This window comes from Rhodofomes roseus (genome assembly GCF_022264815.1).
Source record: "Rhodofomes roseus strain CIRM-BRFM 1785 chromosome Unknown C8Q71scaffold_49, whole genome shotgun sequence".
In the NCBI taxonomy this organism is placed as follows: domain Eukaryota; kingdom Fungi; phylum Basidiomycota; class Agaricomycetes; order Polyporales; family Fomitopsidaceae; genus Rhodofomes; species Rhodofomes roseus.
The window spans coordinates 58,735-80,885 of NW_025953005.1; the positions used below are offsets into that span (position 1 = coordinate 58,735).

Consider the following 22,151-nt stretch of genomic DNA (forward strand, 5'->3'; position numbering starts at 1 on the left):
ACTCATACGACAATCCTGCAGCTACTATATCTATCATCCTCTGTACTACTACACATCAGACGTGCGTGCCTGCTACGTATCCCACTCCCCCTCTACTACTATTTGCCTGTCTCAGCCGTGGTCGTCATCCCGGCGAAGTCTGACCTCGAGTCTATGCCTATCTGTTGATCGTGCTATACCAGTAGTTATGTGTCTGTATATGTTGTACAACAACCCGCACTGCTAATATTTATGATGTGATCTGGTACATGTGCATAAGTGGACATCAGCAGACTTAATTCTGTACATAACTGTACTTCAGCACGCCCACTGAAGTACATATTGTAGGTGAAATAAGGGCAACTAAAGACCAAAATGACAACACAATTAAGACTGAATAAGACACAAGATGTCTTTATTGCGTACATTAGTGCTCTTATGCATAATATCAAAGACACAATAAGACGGGGACTTGTCTTAAGTGCCATGTTTTGGTCTTATGTAGCATTTTATGTCTTTTGTGTCCTATACGTTCCTAAGATGTCTTGTAAATGACCTCTGATGAGACCTTATGTAGGCACGGTTTTTCCTGATGGAGGAGGTCAAGCAACTCGAAACAGATCCGCATCCATTCACGAGCAGGCACGAACTCAGCGCCACAATCGGCTGGAAAGAACGATCAGTAACATGAGCAAGAGAACGTAGACGGACTGCGTACCTATACGACCGATCAAGTTAATTGTGGCTTCTTGCACCTTCTCGTGACGGTTACGAAGAATAGGGATCATCCGAGGGACTGCAAAGATCGAGGTCAGTGCGCTTATCAGGCACAACTTCAAGTTAAAACACTCACGGAGATCCTTGACTGGCGGATTCATCTGCGTCATACCGACAACGTTCGCGATGGCACCCTCTGCAGCGATGATACTACCCAGCGTATCGGGATATTCTTCACCGAGCTGCTCAAAGAGCACCAAGCCAAGCTTGTTGAGGAGCTGGTCCTCGCCGCATTGCTTGATGACGACAGCAAGGCGAGTCGTGAGGTCCGCAGCTTGCTGACGGACCTTCGCACTCTTGTTGTTGAGACGCCAGAGGATGGTAGAGACGATCTGCGTGAGGTATGGCTTGACACGGATGCCGAGAGCGTTGACGATGGTACTGAAACCATCCAGCATGACCTGGTCCTCGGTCGTCTGCTCTTGGAAGGCGTAGATGATACCGTCGACGAGCCGTACCTCAAGACGCTCGTCGATGTCGGATGTGCCGAGGGACGCGACGACCTTCGTGATCGTCTTCATGACCATCTTGCGGTATGGCTCCGCCTCGTCCTTGAGCTCGTTGACGATCCTGCCGACAATCTCCGCGACGCCGGACTTCTGCGCCAACTCGACGGTCGTCTCCACAACCTGCCTGTAGTTCCTCCTGTCGAGCGCCATCCGCCGCACCCAGAAGGCCTTGAAGAAGTCGGGTAGAATATCTTGCTTGATATACTGCGGCGTGACACCCTCCGTCGCGGCGCACTGCTGGACAACCTTGAGCACGATCTTCTTCATCTCCTCGTCGGACGTTTGGAAGTCACGAATGAGGATGATGGTGACTTCCTTGATGTAGTACGACACGTACTCGGGATCCATCAGGGGGCAGAATAAAGCCGATGGCCTTCAGGAAGGCAGCGAGCGACTTGCCACGGTGGAGACGGATACCGACCCAAAGCGGCTTAAGGACGTTGTCGAAGGACTCGATACCGTATGGCGCAGCTGCCTCGGCGAGTGCGGCAAGGCCGAGCGCAGTCATCGTCCGGACCTTCTGCTGCTCATCCTGAAGACCGTGCGCGATACAGTCGACGAGGTTGCGCAGATGAGGGAGGACGGCGCACCCCATCATGATCGCAATCTGCTGGACGATACGGATACCGGTGTGGCGCGCCTGCCAGAACTTCTTACTCCTGCAGACAGCCTTGAGGAAGGGTAGAAGGGAGGGAATGCCGAGAGCGGAGGCGACGACGGAGAACGCACGCGCGGTGGTGTTACGCACGTATTCATCGGCATGGTCGATATCCGGGCGCATGGTAGAGATCATATGCGCGAGACAGGCAGCCTTCGAAAGGTTGGAGATAATCTCACGACCTTCGACACGAGCGTAGTAGTCCTTGTCGATGAGCAGAGGCTCTATGACGACGAGAATCTTGTGGACATATGGCCGGACGAGGTCGTCGAGCTTGTATAACACCCGGTCGATAACCTTCACGAGCAAGTGACGCTCCTGGTCCTCGAGCGTACGCTCCATGAGCAGCGGCAAGATCTTGTCGAACAACGGGCCGGCGCCGAACTCGCGCGCCTTGTCGGTGATCTGTCGCAAGGCTGTTTTACGAACGGGAGGCGTACCGTTCTTGATTTTGAGCAGGAGCCGCATGATCTTGCGCTCCTTCATTTCGTCCACGGACAGCTCTGTCTCATCCTCCTCCTTGAGGATCTTGGCGAAGTACTGCGCATCCTCGGCCTTGAAGAATGCGAGGCTGCCTACGCCAGGAATCTCGGTCGGTAGTTCGGGCGCAAGACCTGCTGCCGCCGCCGCCGCCGCTGCATCCGAGCTCTCTTGAATTTGGAAGCCGCCGACATCCGAGGTGGGAGTGGCGAACTTGGGTGGGCGGACCAAAGGCGCATAGCCCGGCGGCGGGGTGACGATAGTGTAGCCAGCCGCAGGGAGAATGGCTTCGAGTTCTTCGTCCGTGAGGTAGCGGTTGTGCTTGTCCTCGTGCATGAAGCCGGGCGCGTTCATGATAATGGGTTGCATCGGGGTGTCGGGCGCAGCGGCGGGAGCCAGGTCCCAGCGCGACGTCTTCGGTGTCTCGCCCGCAGCATTGACGTTCGCTGGCGTAGTGTCCCATCGAGACCTCCGCTTCTTAGGCGCAGCCTCCTCGAAAGCTTCCTTGGGCCACTCACCACCCTTCACCTCGGCCTTGTTCTCCTTCACCTCAGTCTCGACACCCCAACGCCGCTTGCGCTTCGTGCCCGCGAGCTCTTTCGCAGCTTCTTGAATCTCCGCATGGGGCGGCGTCTTGTCGAGGTCCATCTTCGCCTAACCATCCTCCCGAGCCTGCTTCTCTTTCTCCTCAATCGCCTTCCACACCCTTTCCTCCTCCTTCTCTAGCATCTGCAACTTCATCGCACCCTTGTGTCCTCTCTCGACATTCTGCCCCTCTCCCGCTGCCTTGAAGGCATCCTCGCTCTCGTGCACGTGGCGCTGGAATCGACGGCTGTAGAACGACCTGTGCAGTGATACATACTCGCGGAGATTGTGGATACGGTCACCCGGGCAGAGCCCAACGCATGTATCAGCACTAAGCTCTGGAGTAGCATCGGGGTAGGATGGCAGTGTCCTACAGCGATGTTTGGTCAGCGCGTGAAAATCAGCTGTGGGAGTGACTGATTGCAGAGCAAATCAGAGTCCAGGTGCTGTGGATCATTCTTGGTATGGGCGGATTTGCTGAATGGTCTTGTACGAGCGAGGTTGTCTGTCTGTAGGCTAGCACCGACAGCTCGACTGCAGGTAACCCTGCAGGAGCGATCGGTATTTCAACGGGGGCAGAACAGGCTGTGTAGCCAGATTCTGCTCAACCGCGTCTTCTGGCCAACTGGGAAGCAAGAGCCTGATCATGGGGTGCCGAAACCTCTTCCGGCAGCGACGCGTCGAGAAGAAGTGAAGGAGGTAGCTATCCCGGCGGTCATATACATCAACAGAGAGCTTTAATCGTCTGGGGATATACGCACCTGTTACGCACATCCCATCTGCCTCTTCCGTCCAGGACTCGCCCTCTTCTCAGTAGTCCGGAAGTTCGAAGTGCGCAGCGGCCCTCGCAATATGCCCCGCGAGCACCCACGGCGCAGAATACGGTCAGCCGCGCACGCTCGAGCCGAAGGGAACGCCGCCGAACGCGAGGACGCTCATCATGAGCTGGAGCGTGTAAGAGAGAGGTCGACGGGCGGGGTCGCGGAAGGCGCGGTGATCGGGCGGACGCCGCATAGAGCCATGTGAACGCGAGCGCGAAGCCGACGAGAGTATGGTGGACGTCGGCCGGGCTGATGACGAGGCTCTAGCACGCGAGGCGGGCCTGAGATGAGGGACTCGGTGAGCGCGACGAGCGCAAGGACGAGACCGCCGCCATGTCCGACGCGTATCAAACGCGCTCGTAATCTCCAGCAAGCCCTCCACCTCCGAGTCCATTGTGTCTGCGTTCTTCAATGTATCGCCTGACTTTCTTGACTGATATTGCAAGGGCCGCGTCCGAGCCTGAGGTACCTTCGTATCCCGTAGTGCCGCTGCAGCACGCGCAGCCATGAACAGCGCGTCCACGACGTTGCCCGCGTCAGCGAGTACGTCAAGATCAAGGCTCAGAAGCCACGAGCGAGAGGAACCTGGAGGTCGTTGAGATGGAGAGTCGGGTGGGAGAGTGTTTGGCGCATGAGGGTGGTCAGGTCGTATTGCAGCCCGTGGAGCGCGTTCGTGGACAAGTGTGGGTAGATGCTAGATGAATGATTCAGCTATGCAATCGTAACAGTCCGCGGATATACAGAGGGAGAGCGTACGAATCGTGTTCATGTGCAGACTAGTCTCCCGCCGTAGACTCCATCTCCGGTCTCGACAGTCTTCCACTTCAAGCTTGGTTGCTCGAGGACCTCTGTACCGCCCCCGCCTTCCTCCGGTGCTTTCCCGATTTGAGCTTTGTGCTGCCATTCGCGAGCGGGGCGATGCCTGTCTCTAGAAGAACAGTCCGCGATACGAGTAGGGACCAAGCCTCCGTCGGCGCGCAAAGGAGGGTCGCGATTTTGCCATGACCGAGAAGGCGATCCGCTGAGAGTAGTGGAAGTCTTGTGTGCCGACAGATCGAGAGAAAAAAGTGGACGTCGGAAGGGCGAGATGAGGAAGATGACGAGGGTGAGATGTGTAAGGTTAGCAGTGAGTAACTGTATTATTGAGTGGTCGAGTCGGCGGCGAGGAAGATCGCACAAGCGCCTGCGACCGAGTCGGCACGCTCAAGTTTGAGTCTCAGTGTTCACCTTCTTTCCTCATGCACTCGTATTGTTTGCTCACTCAACGCTCGGTAAGTATGCGCCTCTGCAATTTTTGGCCCCAATCCTCACATGAGCGCGCCGGCCATTTCTGACGGCGGCTTCCACCAGCGAAGACGGCAAATCCCTCACCCTCGACGCCCTCCCCGACGCCCACGCTGTCCCCTCCGCGTCGCTCCTCTTGTCCGTGTCTATCTCTCCTTCCATGTCCCCTGCTGATCCTCCTTCTCTCTGCTCCAGCACCGCTCAAGACTACGACGCACGCCGCATGTCCACGTCCGCCACCTCTGACAGCAGCCTCCAGTCGCGCCCAGAAAAGCGCGGTCCATCGCCCACCGGCTTGCCGCTTCCCAAGAGGTCCTGCCCAGACATCTCGCTCGACCCCAACGCGTGGTCAAATCCGAACACGCCCTCGCCACACCCGCCCACAGAGCCTGAAGAGCGCTCCGGCGTAGACACCGCACGCGTCCAGCTCCCGTCGCTCGCGTTCACCTTCCAGGACAACTACGAACGGTGCGCCTCGCTCCCGACCCTCTACTCAGACAACCCCGTGTTGCGTCTCCGCCTCCCGCCGCCGGGGCACCGCCCGAGCCAGTCCCCGTCCGGTCTCGTGTCGTACCAATTTCCCAACTCAGATAGCGTAGACAGCACTCGCTCGTCCGCCTTCTACGATTACCCTGCCTCCGGCCTCTCTCAGTCGGGCTCGAGCTCGTCCTACAACTTCTCGCCACTCCAGACGGACTACTCGCGCTCGTCCGGGCTCTCGTCGTCGATCTCCTCCGACTCGGAGTCGGACTGGTCCGTAGGAGGCATTGTACGGCCCAATTCGACGCCCGGAAACCTGGTCACCATGGCCACGGTAGCAGCCCGTATGCGCTTGATGGAGGGTACTCCACGAGCCACTCGCGGATGGGTTATGGTTCGAGTGGCTTGAGCCACTGGCACTCTTCGCATGGGAGCTCAGGCTACGGGATGGGTATGTCGATGAACCTCAAGCATCGGACTGTCGGGATGCTCGAGCTTGCTCGTCTCGTCGCAAAACCAGCTCTACGGCCACTCGTCCGGCGGGTACACGCAGAGCTCGCAGACCAGCGCGCCGGAACGGCCTGGACGCAGTTCCGCTCCTCAACCCTGCCGTCCCGTACCTTAACCGTATGCGCCGCTGCGATTCACAGTCTTCGCCTTGAAGAGCGGAGTCTGTCGATCTTGAACGATCAGCCTCACGCCATCGCGATCGGTCTCTTAGTTGTGTCATGCCGTGTGTCCGACGCCTATACCAGATGCAGGCCGGCTATTGGGAAGAATATTTGCAGGTATGTGTCTGGCAGTGTTTTGCTCGAACAGACGGTGTTGATTGGACTGCACTACACGCCATACTACATACATCGCAATTGGTACCGTGGACAACGTATCATAGGAATTGACGTGCGCGGAACGTATTCAGCCTACAAAACATGTCCGGGTCAATGTCTACTGCAAAGTGATCTCCAATGTTATCGTGATCTCGTATGATCAATGCTCCGCGTATGATAGACTGAGCAGGATGTACCTCCAGGTCATATTCACTTTGCCGAACCCTATAAAACCCTAGATCCTTGTCCCGGTCCTCAGGCTCGACTGCACCATCAAGTGGCCTGACGACGATGAATGGGTGCTCGATTCCATCCACAGAGTAGGTGAAAATGAGCATCAGGCGGGCAAAGATGTGGCCATCTTCGGTATTGAGGAGGATGTGGTCTCGTCTTTCCTTCCCAAACCACGATGGAGTGCACCGCAGTAAGTCGAAATCTTGCTTCCATGTTTCTTCAGACTGATAGTTGACCTTGAGGAAACGATACTCCACAATCTGTGATGTCCTCATGAGTATCAAATGATGAGTAGTAGACATATACAGACCTGATCATGAGGCCCAACCTTTATGTTCTCCCCATCTTTAGACTTGGGGCCCACATGTTCCAGGAGATCATTGAGCTGGAGATGCAGATCTTTGGCAACTGAATCTGATGTAGCCAATTCAGCAATAGTGATAGGCTTCTCTGGTGCTCCAAGAAAAATCCTCTTGTCAAAGCTGAGCCTGGATGATGGACCCTTTTTCTTGATAATTGGTTTATTGTCAGCATCATATTCTTCATCCTCCTCCTCCTCATTCTTGTATGCATCATAATCTTCAATGTTTGCCCGCATAATCTGCATCACAGCAAGATCATGTTCTGCTGTGAGGATCTATTTAACCCTGTTAATGTGAATTCATAGATGAATGATCCAACTCACTTGAGACTCTACATTACGCTTATTTGAGCGGCGCAAGTATGACTTCTTGAGTGAACCATGCATCTTCTCAAATGGTTTGGTGTTGTAGTTGCGAGTAGCACCTTTGTCCTCAATATCTTTAGGACCATGTTGGTGGGCATGCATCTTGGGAAAGTCCCAGTTTTTCCCATCTGGTCCAGTCTTGTCTTGCAGTTTCTGTGTCATAGTTGAGAATTGTATATCACATCCATAGCTACACACTCACCTGAAGGGCATCAGAGAATTCAAATAGCTTGCCTCTGATTGCAGCTATAGTGTCTTCAGTTTGGATTGTGAAGGAGTAGTACATGTCCAGCTCCAGATATTTTCTGAGCAGGCCAAGGAGGAGGTAACCTTCACTGCCTTGTTCTGTGGCAATGACATTGTGCACAACATATGGAGTTATCTTTGTGATATGTCAGCATCAGTGGTGGATATATCAGCTATCCTCTACATACCTTGGACAAATCTTCAAACTTTGAGCCATCATTAAAATTGATATTGACAACATGCTTGAAGTGGCAAAGATTTCTCCAGACTGGGAAAGCATTTGTTCTACAAGTGATCATTAATTGTGATGCACATTGAGAGACATAGGACTTACTGGTCATCAACTTTAGCAATCCCATCCCGCCCCATAATCTTGATTATAGCCACAATTGCTGGCCATATATGGTCTCCAAAAAGGCCCAGCCCATAGCCATGCAGCTTGTCAAAGCCCAAGGCCCTGTAGACATTGGTGTACATGAACCTCCAGAAAACATTCTGATGACAGATCAGCTACCAGCATAAGCAATGAAGAAGCAAAAAAAACAAACTAGGATATCTCTGAGTCCATAATCCTTCAATAGCCCTTCCTTTGCTCCTGCAGGTCGTGTATGGGCTAGAGCAAGGACCTCTTGTGTGTTCTCTGGGGTCCGCCACACTACAGGCTCTCCTAGGGATGCCATGCCCTTTTTCTTTGCAAGGCAGCGTGGACAGTTGCACAGACTTTGGTGTCCACCACGGATTAAGGCCATGACACATCTGAAAATGTGTTAGCACAGCTTGACATACACATCAGTAGACATACTGCTCTTCATAATCAGCCACAATCATGGACATGATTGGAAAGAAAAGTCTATCAATGTTGGGAATGGAACACTGGTAGCCAGTCTTGGAGAGGGCTTCTATTTTTCTGCAAAATTCATAGAAGGCCTTGTGCCAGACAACCCTCTTGAAGTCAACAAAGTCCTTCTTTCCTTCTTCAGCAGTACCTTCATCAACCTAATAAACAGTATATGTGACTTAAATACCTATGGTACTCATATCCTAATTAGAACTCACCACTGGAAGCCATCCAACAACAGCACCACCACCTATCCCATTTCCATTGCGGATCTCAATGGGAAGCTGGGCACATCGAGCCATCACTGGATATCCTTTCTGTGTACCAAAGCTTGAGAGCTTTGTTTTGTCGGCATATACAACAAAGGCAAAAGGTGTACCACCCTCTGGGAGCACAGACTGTTCTGACATTAATAATATATTTCTGTAATGAGAAATTAAATACACACCTGAGCTTCCCAGATAAGGTCAGCTGTCCAAGGTTCATGCCTAAAACGGACCCATTTGTGACCATTCCATTTGAACAACTGCATGGGGTCAAAGACCCAGTGAGGTGTAAGGCGCGGATCGTTCAGCTGATCCATTGCCCAATCCCAGAGATCGCGGTTCCAAACTTTGAACTCCTGAGTCTCATCCCCGTAGGGAACCTGGATTGTGACTTCTTTGTACTATTTCATAGTGAGTGTTCAAAAAGTTAAAAGAAGGATATTGTTACGGAACGGTTAGTCCTTTCGCATCTCATCAGTATGATCTGCATCATTCGTACCATCCTCATCACCCCGTGCGGTGATTATCTATCTCGGGCGGCCACCTGTAGCCGCGGGCCGCCATCTGTACCATACACTACCGGACACTGCCCCAGTGATCTGCTTACGTATCTATCCGCGCTGATCGCGTTATCTCTTGTATTTAGACTTGTTGTACAGTAGCGGTCGAACTTCACGTTCGACCTGGTTAACTCTTGAATCCTATCCCCTTCGCTTGCCCACTTCCCCTACGCCCTAGTGGCAGGTGACGACCAAGCTCGGATAGGCCCGACCGACTAGGAGCCTTTGAGGAAGCCAGCACGGCTAGTCCTCTCGAACGCCCCGACGGATCCGGACTCTAGACGAGAGTAAGCCCTTGTTAAAGGCAGCGTCTTTAGTAGAAGTTTGTTCTCGTATTGGCTATCGCCTTCCTCATTGTCCCGCTCCTACCCGTCGCGTAACATTAGGTCGAACGTACCCTCTGCCACCATTCCTCTGGTGTAGCTATCCCATCTCAAGACCTCGAGCGTCATTCCGCTATCCAATTGCTTAGGGTGAACAACGCCGCTCGACGATAGGTCGATAGTTTCGCCAAGGTGGATACCTCGGACCTTCGCCAAATCGAACCCAGTATCTACGGACTGCCTGCGCTAAAAGGCACTCTCCTCTGGGATCCTACCCTCCGAGTATTCTACATCGACCACGAACCCTCTCCCCTTGGGATCCGCCCACGGCAGGACGAGAAGAACGAGTGGCACTGGTACCACTTCCACAAGGACGTTCCGCAGAAAGATTACCCATCCCTCACTGCAGCTGTCCTCGACGAACTCCGGTTTGCTAAAGCCAAAGCGAACCTTCCGAAGCCCGAACCGAAAGTGACCGCATCGCTCCTCCGATCAATCTCCCAACAGTCTAAGGAAATTGAAGCCGACGAGTCGGACGAAGCCGACGAGTCCGACGAATCCGACGAACCCGAGATCCCTGTGACCTCTGGATCAGCACCCCAGAACGTGCCTGAGCAGGCGCAGCATCAGACCCACACCGAAACCGACATCAGCCCCGAGATTGATTGCTATCTGAACCCCGAGATGACGGAATCAGCGACCCAAGCACAGCTTCAGCAGCTGTACAATCTGATTGCCGAGAAGGACCAGCGCATTGTGGCGCTGGAAGCCCGTTCAGGTGGCAGCGACGCCCGCGCCGCCGTTACCGAGAAGGTCAAAGTGAAAGAGCCAGGGAGATTCAAAGGAGACCCGGCTAAGCTTGAGACCTTCCTCTATGACATCGACAACTACCTCGTCGCCGCAGGATACGAGAAAGTCCCCGACTCGCAGAAGATCGCCCTCCTCCTCTCCTACCTTGATCGTGAATCGACACAGACGGCCAACTGGCTCCTCCTCCACCAGACTCTCGACACACAGGCCACTGCTGAAGGGAAACGACGGTTCAACACCTATGATGAGTTGAAGAAGGAGCTTCGTAAAGCCTTCCCAATTCACCGTGCCCAAGACCAGGCCACGTCGACATTGCGCGCCCTCAAACAAGGAAAGATGGGCACTAACGACTACCTTAACCTCCTAATCACTCTCCTCGCTCGTGCGGGTGTCACAGAAGAGCGCAACAAGATCTACGAATTGAAGAACACCATCCGACCCGAGCTCTGGAGGTCGATTTCCAGCCACTACCCACCTCCCTCAAACTTCGATGGGTACGTCGAGATGGCTCGCAATCTCTCGGCGCAGCACCAGCCTGACCGCGTCCTTGCCAACCCCTATCACAGCATGCAGGTCAGGCTATCTGGCCTCAAGTTAGTGACAAGTTTGACTGGAGATAGGGAAGAGAATTTAAGCATATGTCAGCCCGGGTTATGCTCAAGTTATTCTGTTGGCGGTTTCAATTACATCGAGGCAGCTACCGTGAAGTTACGCTGAAGATACTATGACAAATCTGTCACTCTGTATTATTTGCATAACAAGACATCATGTTATGCCTATGTTAGGCAGGTAAAATTACATAAGCTATTTTGTGCCATATTAGGCTGATAAAGGTCTGATAATAGTTTGTCAGATGCTGGCTTTGATAATGTGGTACCTGACTAGGCAAATCATACTACTGAGGTATCCTACTGAGGTATCATGAGCACTGAACCCTCAATAATGTTGTGCCAAATAAAGCAAATGGTATTGTTGAGTTATTGTGACCACCAAGCCACTGAGCCTTCAATTTTCAATAATATGATGCCTATCTAGGTGAGTGATATTGACTAAGCATTATGCTCACCAAACTGTGCTGTGAGGGTCACAGTACAGATACTGCTAGGTTTAGCTCATGTGTTGACTTATCCTGAACATACAGTAATGATATGTATAACCTGGTAAGGATATGCCAGAGTGCTGTAGTGTAATTATATCCTATTTGGGATGATAACAGGTGGCAGCACAATACAGTGAAGGGGTTTGAATGGGATTGTGACCATCTGTTGCACATTGTATTCATGAACCATTGTACACATGGGCTGGGAAATTGTGAAGATGATGTAACATCAGCATATTTAGATGTGCCTTAAGGTGAACAAATTGTCAAGGTATTCTAATATGGTCACCATTGGCAAGGGTAGATTACCATAAAAGTACTGTTACATCAATCTGCTTTGTCTCTGGCTCGATGAGATTATATCACAAGTACACCCTCACACATGACATGTGTTAGAATAGGATGGTTCAGGCTATGTTCATATTATGCTAAAGTACAGCATGTAGTCATGTTAGCTGACCATAGAATCTGCTGTGCTGCACATACTTTGATTATATTCTGAACATACAATTCCTGGTGCAGCAACACAAAGGACTATGTCACATTGACTTATGCTTAACATATGCTGATGATTCTGAATTGTTGCTGACCATCACTTACTATCCTTTGTCCTGCTGCACCCACTGGGCTGTGCCACAGTCTCCTAGTGGGTGGCTGCACAGGAACTGTATGTTCAGAATATCATCAGAGTATGTGGAGCATGGCATATTCTATTGTCAGCCAATGTGATTACATGCTGTACTTTACCCTAACATTAGCATGGATCACATCATCTTATTCTGTACTTGCAATGTGATCTCATTGCAATCTTGTCAAGAAGGAGACAAAAGCAAACTTACATAACAGTACTTTTATAGTAATCTACCTCCACCAATGGTGACCATATTAGAATACCTTCACATTCTATTCACCATCAGGTGCACCAAGATATGCTGATGCTACTTAATCTTCATAATTGTGCTACCACTGAATATAGTCCTGATTAAGATATTGTCACACTACAGCACCACAGTATACCCTTACCAGATTATACATCTCATTACCCTATGTTCAGAACATGACAATTGCAGGGTGCAGCTCATGCACCTTATGGTGAATAGAATGTGACAGTATTCTAATATGGTCACCATTGGTGGAGGTAGATTACTATAAAAGTACTGTTATGTAAGTTTGCTTTTGTCTCCTTCTTGACAAGATTGCAATGAGATCACATTGCAAGTACAGAATAAGATGATGTGATCCATGCTAATGTTAGGGTAAAGTACAGCATGTAATCACATTGGCTGACAATAGAATATGCCATGCTCCACATACTCTGATGATATTCTGAACATACAGTTCCTGTGCAGCCACCCACTAGGAGACTGTGGCACAGCCCAGTGGGTGCAGCAGGACAAAGGATAGTAAGTGATGGTCAGCAACAATTCAGAATCATCAGCATATGTTAAGCATAAGTCAATGTGACATAGTCCTTTGTGTTGCTGCACCAGGAATTGTATGTTCAGAATATAATCAAAGTATGTGCAGCACAGCAGATTCTATGGTCAGCTAACATGACTACATGCTGTACTTTAGCATAATATGAACATAGCCTGAACCATCCTATTCTAACACATGTCATGTGTGAGGGTGTACTTGTGATATAATCTCATCGAGCCAGAGACAAAGCAGATTGATGTAACAGTACTTTTATGGTAATCTACCCTTGCCAATGGTGACCATATTAGAATACCTTGACAATTTGTTCACCTTAAGGCACATCTAAATATGCTGATGTTACATCATCTTCACAATTTCCCAGCCCATGTGTACAATGGTTCATGAATACAATGTGCAACAGATGGTCACAATCCCATTCAAACCCCTTCACTGTATTGTGCTGCCACCTGTTATCATCCCAAATAGGATATAATTACACTACAGCACTCTGGCATATCCTTACCAGGTTATACATATCATTACTGTATGTTCAGGATAAGTCAACACATGAGCTAAACCTAGCAGTATCTGTACTGTGACCCTCACAGCACAGTTTGGTGAGCATAATGCTTAGTCAATATCACTCACCTAGATAGGCATCATATTATTGAAAATTGAAGGCTCAGTGGCTTGGTGGTCACAATAACTCAACAATACCATTTGCTTTATTTGGCACAACATTATTGAGGGTTCAGTGCTCATGATACCTCAGTAGGATACCTCAGTAGTATGATTTGCCTAGTCAGGTACCACATTATCAAAGCCAGCATCTGACAAACTATTATCAGACCTTTATCAGCCTAATATGGCACAAAATAGCTTATGTAATTTTACCTGCCTAACATAGGCATAACATGATGTCTTGTTATGCAAATAATACAGAGTGACAGATTTGTCATAGTATCTTCAGCGTAACTTCACGGTAGCTGCCTCGATGTAATTGAAACCGCCAACAGAATAACTTGAGCATAACCCGGGCTGACATATGCTTAAATTCTCTTCCCTATCTCCAGTCAAACTTGTCACTAACTTGAGGCCAGATAGCCTGACCTGCATGCTGTGTATGGACGTGTTGACGAGCCGATGGACATCGACCGGATGACGCAGGAGGAACGGATGCGCCACATCCGCGACGGACTCTGTTTCATATGCCACAAACCCGGACACCGCGGGCGTGAGTGCACGGACAATCCACGCCGTGGAGGAGGCTTTGGCCGAGGTCGAGGCAGACCGCAACAACAGCCACAGAAGACCACTCGAGTCCGAGTCGTCGAAGACTGGGGCTCGATGACGGAGGAAGAACGCGCGGAGGTGCTCCCAGAACTGTTGAAGGGTTTTCAGTAAGGTCCTCTGCCTTGACGTCAGAAGGACCCTTGTATGTCTCGCACGTATCCAACGACAGCAATCGATCGCTATTTATTCCGATTACTGTGCGAGGCTCGAAAATCGTCAACACTAAGGCCCTCATCGACAGTGGAGCACAATCCACGTTCATCCACCCTCGCATGCTTGTACACTCAGGGATAGTCCCCGAGAAGCTGGACGCCCAGATACGAGTGTTCAACGTCGACGGCACTCCCAACAGAGAAGGAACGATCACGCATCGTGTCCAACTCATCTACGACTGGGCTGGAACACGACGCCATATCCCAGCCTACGTTTGTAGCATCGGCAAGCAGGACGTACTATTTGGGTGGAACTGGCTGCAGCAGCTGAACCCCACTATTGACTGGGTGAAGCGCGAAGTGTCAGAACCGATCCCCGAGACTAGAACCAAGCCTGGGTTTGCATCTCTACGAACCACCGTTGAGGAAGTAGCCGACGAGGAGATAGTCGAGCTGGACCGCCTCACGACCACGGACGAACCAATCCTAATGGAACGGCACCAAGAGAGATTCACCTCACTTCCCACTCAGCTGGAGGAAGGGGAAGAAGACTACCACGAGGAAACACACGAAGAAATGATTGCACGTATGACTTCCGACCTTGAACGAGACGAGATGCTGTTCTCGTACGACCCCCAGAACCCGTTCCTGATGTCCCTGAGCTGGCCAGAGGCCCCGCTTACCAGGGAATTTGACGACGATACCACTATATGGTCCCGTGGAGCTCCTGTCGAACCAACTATGGATCGCTTCAAGCGAACCACCAAGGGCAACGTTGCTCCAGCAATCCCATCGTTGGGGAAGCTGACGAGTGCAACACAGATGGCTGCAGCAAAGGCCTCTAGTGAGACGCCTAAAACTGTTGAGGAGCTGGTCCCTGCGTACCTCCACGACCTCCTCTCTGTCTTCGACAAGAGCACCGCTTCACGACTACCCCGACACACGGCTTACGACCACGAGATCAACCTGAAGCCCGGTTTCACTGAGATGAAGACCCACGTTTACCCACTCGACCAGAAGCAACGCGAGGAGCTCGATAAGTTCATCGAGGAAAACGAACGCAAGGGCTACATTCGACCCTCAAAGTCACCCATCGCTGCACCGTTCTTCTTCGTAGCTAAGAAGGACGGCTCGTGGAGACCTTGTCAGGATTACCGAACGCTGAACGAGAACACGGTGAAGGATCGCTACCCGCTCCCTCTCATATCCGACCTCCTGGATAAGTTCAAACACGCAAAGGTCTTCGCCAAGATGGATCTGCGTGCAGGATATAACAATGTCCGTATCCGAGAGGGAGACGAATGGAAGGCAGCCTTTGCTGTGCCAGGCACAAACGGGTCTCCACCGCGACTCTATGAACCCACCGTGATGTTCTTCGGTCTATGCAACTCCCCCTCTACGTTCCAACGTATGATGAACGTTATCTTCGATGACATGCTCCGCGAGGGCTGGCTGGTTATATACATGGACGACATCCTGATCTACTCAGCCGATCGACAGGAGCATAAGAAGCGAACACGTATGGTCATCGAGCGACTACGCCAGCACGACCTCTACCTTAAGCCGGAGAAATGCCAGTTTGACGTTGAGGAAGTGGAATTCCTTGGCATGATCATACGACCAGGAAGCATAGGAATGGATCCGGTGAAGATGGAGGGGATCAGTAACTGGCCGGTACCAACCAACGTCAAACAGGTCCGATCGTTCGTAGGATTTGCCAACTTCTACCGCAAGTTCATCCACCATTTCTCGGAACGAGCACGACCTTTGGTAGACCTCACGCGCAAAGACGTGCGCTGGCACTGGGACGTAACACAACAAGAGGCATTCTCCGACCTGAAGAACGAATTCATGAAGGCTCCCACCCTCCTGATGCCCGACGACTCGAAACCGTTCGCAATTGAATGCGACTCCTCCAAGTTTGCTACTGGAGGAGTGCTTCTCCAACAGGACGAGAATGGCGATTGGCATCCCTGCTCTTTCATCTCGCAATCACTGAACCCCGCTGAGCGTAACTACGAGATCTACGACCGTGAACTGCTTGCCATTGTACGTGGACTGGAAGCATGGCGCCACTACCTCATTGGTGCCCCCCATGAAGTGCTAATTTGCTCAGACCACAAGAACCTCACGTACTGGAGAACCGCGCGCAAACTGAACCGGCGACAGGCGCGCTGGTCCCTCTTCCTCTCCGAGTTTGACTACAAGCTGGTTCATGTACCCGGGTCCCAGATGACTATAGCCGATGCCCTCTCCCGGCGTGCCGACCATGACGATGGTAGCGATGATAACGACGACATCACAATGTTACCGGACAAAGTCTTTGGACGCGCGCTCACAGTCGACCCAGACGAGATCCACTTCACTAGCGACTACACGACCCTCCTCCCTGGGCACCTGTTCATACGCGCGATAAATGCCGACCTACTCGACGATGTCAAAGCATGCGGAGAGAAGGAACCGCTAGTGAAGGAGGCCATGGATGCCCTACTAGGGCATGGACCCCCACCCGCGAAGATGTCCCTAGCCGATTGGGCAACGGATGGAGAACTTGTCTGGTACCAAGACGCTGTATATGTTCCGCCCGACATGGACCTACGCCGACGGGTCGTCAAACTCTACCATGACCTCCCCTCAGCCGGACACCCAGGCATCCAGAAGACTACTGTACTAGTCAAGCGCGACTTCTGGTGGCCACGAATGGGAGACTTCATTGCGAAGTACGTTAAAGGCTGTGCCACTTGCCAGCAGATGAAGGTCAACACCCACCCGACGTCAATCCCGATTATCCCAATACCGCCCCAGTCGCACGCTACACCGTTCTCTTGCGTAACCATGGACTTCGCCACATCCCTCCCAACCACCCGCAATGGCTTCAATTCCCTATATGTCGTAGTGGACCACGACTCTACGAAGGGGGCAGTTTTTATCCCTTGCAAAGACGACGAGACCACGGAAAGCACCGCAAAACTCTACCATGATAACGTATGGCGACGCTTCGGACTACCGACTCGAATGATCTCCGACCGTGGTCCTCAATTTGCCTCGCAGGTCATGGAAGAACTCTGCTCATTATGTGGTGTGGAACGTGCTCTCTCCACCGCCTATCATCCGCAAACCGATGGACAGACGGAGCGGATGAATCAGGAGTTGGAAACGTACCTGCGGATCTTTGCGGCCAACAACCCGGAACAATGGGACGAGCTTCTTCCGGACGCTGAGTTTGCGCACAACTCTCGGGAACATTCGACAACCAAGGCATCACCCTTCTATCTCATGATGGGATACGAACCTCGCGGCATTCCCCCGATCACGGAGAAATCCACCAACGTAACCGCTCAGAACCGCATAGATTACCTAACACGTGCTCGAGAAGAAGCCTTCTACGCAATGGAAGGGGCCCAACGGGCAGTGGAACGACGAGTCAAGACACACACGCAACCCTTCAGGAAAGGACAGAAGGTATGGCTGGACACAAGGAACCTACGACTCCCAGGCCTGTCCAAGAAGCTCAACCCGAAACGCGAAGGGCCCTTCACCATCAAAGAAGTGATGGGGAAGGCGACGTACCGCCTTGATCTGCCAAAGACGTGGAGGCGAGTCCACCCTGTCTTCTACGCAGCATTGCTAACTCCATTCGTCGAAACCTCCGAGCACGGCCCCAATTATCTCCGTCCTCCCCCTGATGATGCGGAAGATGGAGCGAGATGGGAAGTGGAGGCGATACTCCGCCATAAGGGTACGGGATCACGCCGGAGATATCTCATCAAATGGAGAGGGTATCCTACTGCGGAAGCAACATGGGAACCGGAAAGTTCCTTGGAAGGAGGCGGAGACGAGATCCTCTCGGAGTATAAGGAGCTGCACCAACTCTCCTAACCTCTCAGGCAGCGCACCCTCCCTCCTTTCGCCCATCCTGGATTCCGCAACCTCCGACTTCGCCCTCGACGTGCCCTCAATCTACTACACCGGCAATCCATACGAGCAGTACTACGCTAAGTGGACCGCCGCTGTCCCCGAATTCGCCTACACCGCGCTCCCACGTCGAGAACGAATCCTTGCCTCTCCTTACTACTCCTACTGCACCGTTTGCAAATGTCGCGTCAAGACCGAAGGCCACGAGTCCCGATGCCGACCACCTCATCGAGGGCCACTCCCGACATCTGGACTCCCACCGAATCTGCCTTCCCCTTCCTCCCAGAAGCAGGATCAGTGGCCCCACTCGTGGTCGACTGGGGAATCCTATCCACCCTCGTCAACCGTCCCTACGATTGTTTCTCCCTCGTTGCCAAACTCCCGCACAACCAAGTCACGCTCGAGCGTAAGACCGGTGACTTCCGCGCCATCTCCCACTTTCTGGAAACGTATCGTGAACTCGCCGTCAGGCAGTCGCTGCTGGAGGACCAAATCCGCGTCCTCACCGAGTATCGCGATGACGCCCTCGAGAAATGCCGTGACGCCCTCGAGTACCTCGATGTCTGCTCCCTCGTCGTCTCGAAACTCCGAGAGGCGCGCCAAGCGGCAGTCGGGACCAAGTACCCGGAAGGAACCACCTTCCCCACATCGCTCGTGAAGAGACCCCTGGACACACTTTCCTTCGACGTCCTCCGCACTATCACCATGACCACGGCCTGTTTCCTCTGTACGACGGACGACGTCCTGCACACATCTCACGACCTCGTCGACTGCGACAAGTACGTCTGCCCTAGCTGCGCCACTCCTCACCCTGGTCACATCCACTCTGCGTGCCCCGCACGATCTCGCCGACGTGCTGACCCGGAGTACAAGGACCTCCTTGGGGTGGTTTGTGCCCTCTCTCCTTCTTCAGATCACCTGGCCCTCCTCTCCTCTGTCGCTGAGATTTGCGATGCCGTCGCGGCCGCCACTACCTTCAGACCCGAAGGGAGGACCGGAAACCCTATCTTCGTCGACGAGACCCCCATCCCCAGCTGGCCCGAGTATCATGTTGTCCGGGGTGGACGAATCGACGGGGTCTACAAGGACCCCAAGGAGGCACGTCGTATGGTGGTGTCACGCCCTGCTGGGCGAATCTATTCCGTTCCCAACTACCAAACCGCCCTCGACCAGCTGGATGGCGTAACCCGTTTCCGCAACTGTGTCCTCGAGGGGGCTCGCTCGCCCCACCTGGCTTTACCAGAGCTCATGACGGAAGCCCGCACGTTTGTGGAGAACTACTACCGAGGGGTAAAGCGCGCCTTCTACGAAGATGTCCGAGGAACGCGGGTTCTCCTCTTGCCTACCGCTCACTCCCTCGGAGGTGTCACCGACGTCGACTCTTGCTAGCCCGGGTCCGTTGAACCGAGCTCTCATTGAGGCGATGGAGAGAAGCGTCTCGGGGACCCCCGCTCCCCCGTACTCGACCCTACCCTCGACTCCTCGCACCTCCATCCTCGCCGCTTTCCCTCGTGCCCAGCAGGCCCAGGACGCCTTTCGCTTTGGAACCATCGACCTCGACGACGATGTCGGCGAAACCGACGGCTACAATGAGCCCGACCCGGAGGCCTGAAGCTAAGGTCGTCGAGGACGTCGACCATAGTTGGGGGGTATTGTTACGGAACGGTTAGTCCTTTCGCATCTCATCAGTATGATCTGCATCATTCGTACCATCCTCATCACCCCGTGCGGTGATTATCTATCTCGGGCGGCCACCTGTAGCCGCGGGCCGCCATCTGTACCATACGCTACCGGACACTGCCCCAGTGATCTGCTTACGTATCTATCCGCGCTGATCGCGTTATCTCTTGTATTTAAACTCGTTGTACAGTAGCGGTCGAACTTCACGTTCGACCTGGTTAACTCTTGAATCCTATCCCCTTCGCTTGCCCACTTCCCCTACGCCCTAGTGGCAGGTGACGACCAAGCTCGGATAGGCCCAACCGACTAGGAGCCTTTGAGGAAGCCAGCACGGCTAGTCCTCTCGAACGCCCCGACGGATCCGGACTCTAGACGAGAGTAAGCCCTTGTTAAAGGCAGCGTCTTTAGTAGAAGTTTGTTCTCGTATTGGCTATCGCCTTCCTCATTGTCCCGCTCCTACCCGTCGCGTAACAGATATGCTTCACATACTGGTGTCAACAATGCTGATGCAGATTGTCTGACTTTACGTAGCTCTGAATAGCTTGAGATAGTGAACTGATCTTGGCCTGAGACTACATGATTGATGAGCTTGATCAGTGCCTCAGTCTGTTGTTCATTCAAGCATGCATCCAGAGCAATGTCTGAAAATTCAAAGTCAGATCTGGTGCGATATGGCCTCCAAGGATCCTCCGAGGGCTGAGGTGGCTTCCGCATCTTCTCTTCAGCAGCATTGTAGTCCTTCAATGATTGGACAAATGATGATTTCCCACTCCTGGGGTGGTAGCGAGTCTTGATATCACCTTTTTTGTACTGAGATGCTGCCATGGCAAAGTACAATTTTAAAAATGATGCTAATTCTAAAAATATTCATACACACATTGAGGCTCATGCTCTTGGACTTGTAGATCCTCAGACACCATGCCCTCAGGTACATGAGAACCTCATGCACACATCAGGTTTATGTATGAATACAGTTGATTTATCATGCTCACCAGCTTGCATATGGACATTTGACTCCACTATGCTGCCAAATTGACCTGTGGAAACCCCTAGAGAGTAGCAGGCTGTCAATAGTGCCTGTCCAGTGCATCAAGTAGCCACTTGCTAGCTCCCAGCTCATCCTGGTATCTCTTCAGCCTATTCTGTTCATCTATTTGTGCAGATATTGAGTGAGAATGTTTTTCCTCATTTTAATGTATGCAATACCTAGTTGTTGTGCCTGCCTAAGATGAGCTGCAAGTTCCAAGTCCCGGGCCTTGTCTTGATGCTCTTGCAGACACTTCTTTCTGTGTCGGCCATATCCCTTCTTATTGAAGGGTTTATCACAGAGATCACATGTCACGTCTTCAGTCGAGGTATAGTTGCGCACAGCACGAGCGACGTCCCGAGCATCAGCCATTATCGAGGGCGTCGAGCGGGCGAGCGAGGCGAGAGCGATGGAGGAGGGCAAGGCTGCGCGATCTCTAATCGACGATTGCAATCACATTGCGATCTGTCTTGTCGGATCGGAATGCCCCGGGTTTCCGCGCCGAGGCATCGGAATGATCGAGAGGCCATTGCAATCAGCCATCGTGCGAAGCGATGGCCGAGGAGCCAATATCAGGCCGGAAAAGTCATTTGTATCTAATCTAATCACCCACCGACCATTCCAATCACATGGCAATGGCATTTGATATGCCGGATCATTGGAATGGCCGTAAGAAAGTTGCGACAGTGCCCTTCGTCGGTTCTTTTCATCACCAAAAGCCGAAGAATCGTACAAGATCTTACAAAGCCCTTATAAGAGACGTAATCAATGTAAGAGCATCCCAGGTTGGTGCATACTCTTACATTCCACTGTATAAGGGGTTTGCCATTGGCAATACGTACCAACAATATAAGGCAGTGATAGTGCGACAACCGATGTATAGGGACCCCAGATCGGACATGCCATACATGGATGCACCTTCATGCCAGGTATGGCCAAGACCTATCAACTCGTCATAGTGTTCCATCATGGCCAGTGGTGCCACCTACTCCGAGTTGGAGCCATCCTGCTATACATGATATCTCATCAATAGCATGAATGTGAGTAGCCGGCTATGCACCAGTATCGATGACATGTTACATCTGAACCAAAGGTGGCATCACTTATAAGGGTTACACTGGATTGTGCACGTATCCAAGACACAGCCTAATTGCTCTCAAGT

General features: G+C 52.1%; 5 protein-coding genes across 5 annotated transcripts; 2 read left to right on the top strand and 3 right to left on the bottom strand.

Annotated features, from left to right (window-relative positions):
* Positions 1-514: 514 nt before the first annotated feature.
* On the bottom strand, positions 515-3,051 carry C8Q71DRAFT_892061 (armadillo-type protein; the record flags this gene model as incomplete). Its single annotated transcript, XM_047928684.1, has 4 exons — positions 515-645; positions 698-775; positions 833-1,580; positions 1,603-3,051. The coding sequence occupies 4 exons, from the start codon at positions 3,049-3,051 to the stop codon at positions 515-517; spliced, it is 2,406 nt and encodes an 801-aa protein (XP_047772370.1).
* Positions 3,052-5,253: 2,202 nt separating this feature from the next.
* On the top strand, positions 5,254-5,982 carry C8Q71DRAFT_892062 (uncharacterized protein; the record flags this gene model as incomplete). Its single annotated transcript, XM_047928685.1, has 1 exon — positions 5,254-5,982. One exon carries the CDS (start codon positions 5,254-5,256, stop codon positions 5,980-5,982), a length of 729 nt encoding a protein of 242 aa, XP_047772371.1.
* Positions 5,983-6,459: 477 nt separating this feature from the next.
* C8Q71DRAFT_799953 (uncharacterized protein) lies at positions 6,460-8,977 on the bottom strand (the record flags this gene model as incomplete). The annotated part of the gene is made up of 10 exons (XM_047925934.1): positions 6,460-6,894; positions 6,945-7,271; positions 7,320-7,514; positions 7,564-7,743; positions 7,796-7,892; positions 7,942-8,102; positions 8,156-8,363; positions 8,410-8,603; positions 8,664-8,843; positions 8,894-8,977. The coding sequence occupies 10 exons, from the start codon at positions 8,975-8,977 to the stop codon at positions 6,460-6,462; spliced, it is 2,061 nt and encodes a 686-aa protein (XP_047772372.1).
* Positions 8,978-18,495: 9,518 nt separating this feature from the next.
* On the top strand, positions 18,496-19,894 carry C8Q71DRAFT_863784 (uncharacterized protein; the record flags this gene model as incomplete). Its single annotated transcript, XM_047928231.1, has 2 exons — positions 18,496-19,596; positions 19,646-19,894. 2 exons carry the CDS (start codon positions 18,496-18,498, stop codon positions 19,892-19,894), a joined length of 1,350 nt encoding a protein of 449 aa, XP_047772373.1.
* Positions 19,895-20,418: 524 nt separating this feature from the next.
* Positions 20,419-20,676, bottom strand: C8Q71DRAFT_719105 (uncharacterized protein; the record flags this gene model as incomplete). Its single annotated transcript, XM_047921272.1, has 1 exon — positions 20,419-20,676. The coding sequence occupies one exon, from the start codon at positions 20,674-20,676 to the stop codon at positions 20,419-20,421; it is 258 nt and encodes an 85-aa protein (XP_047772374.1).
* Positions 20,677-22,151: the final 1,475 nt, after the last annotated feature.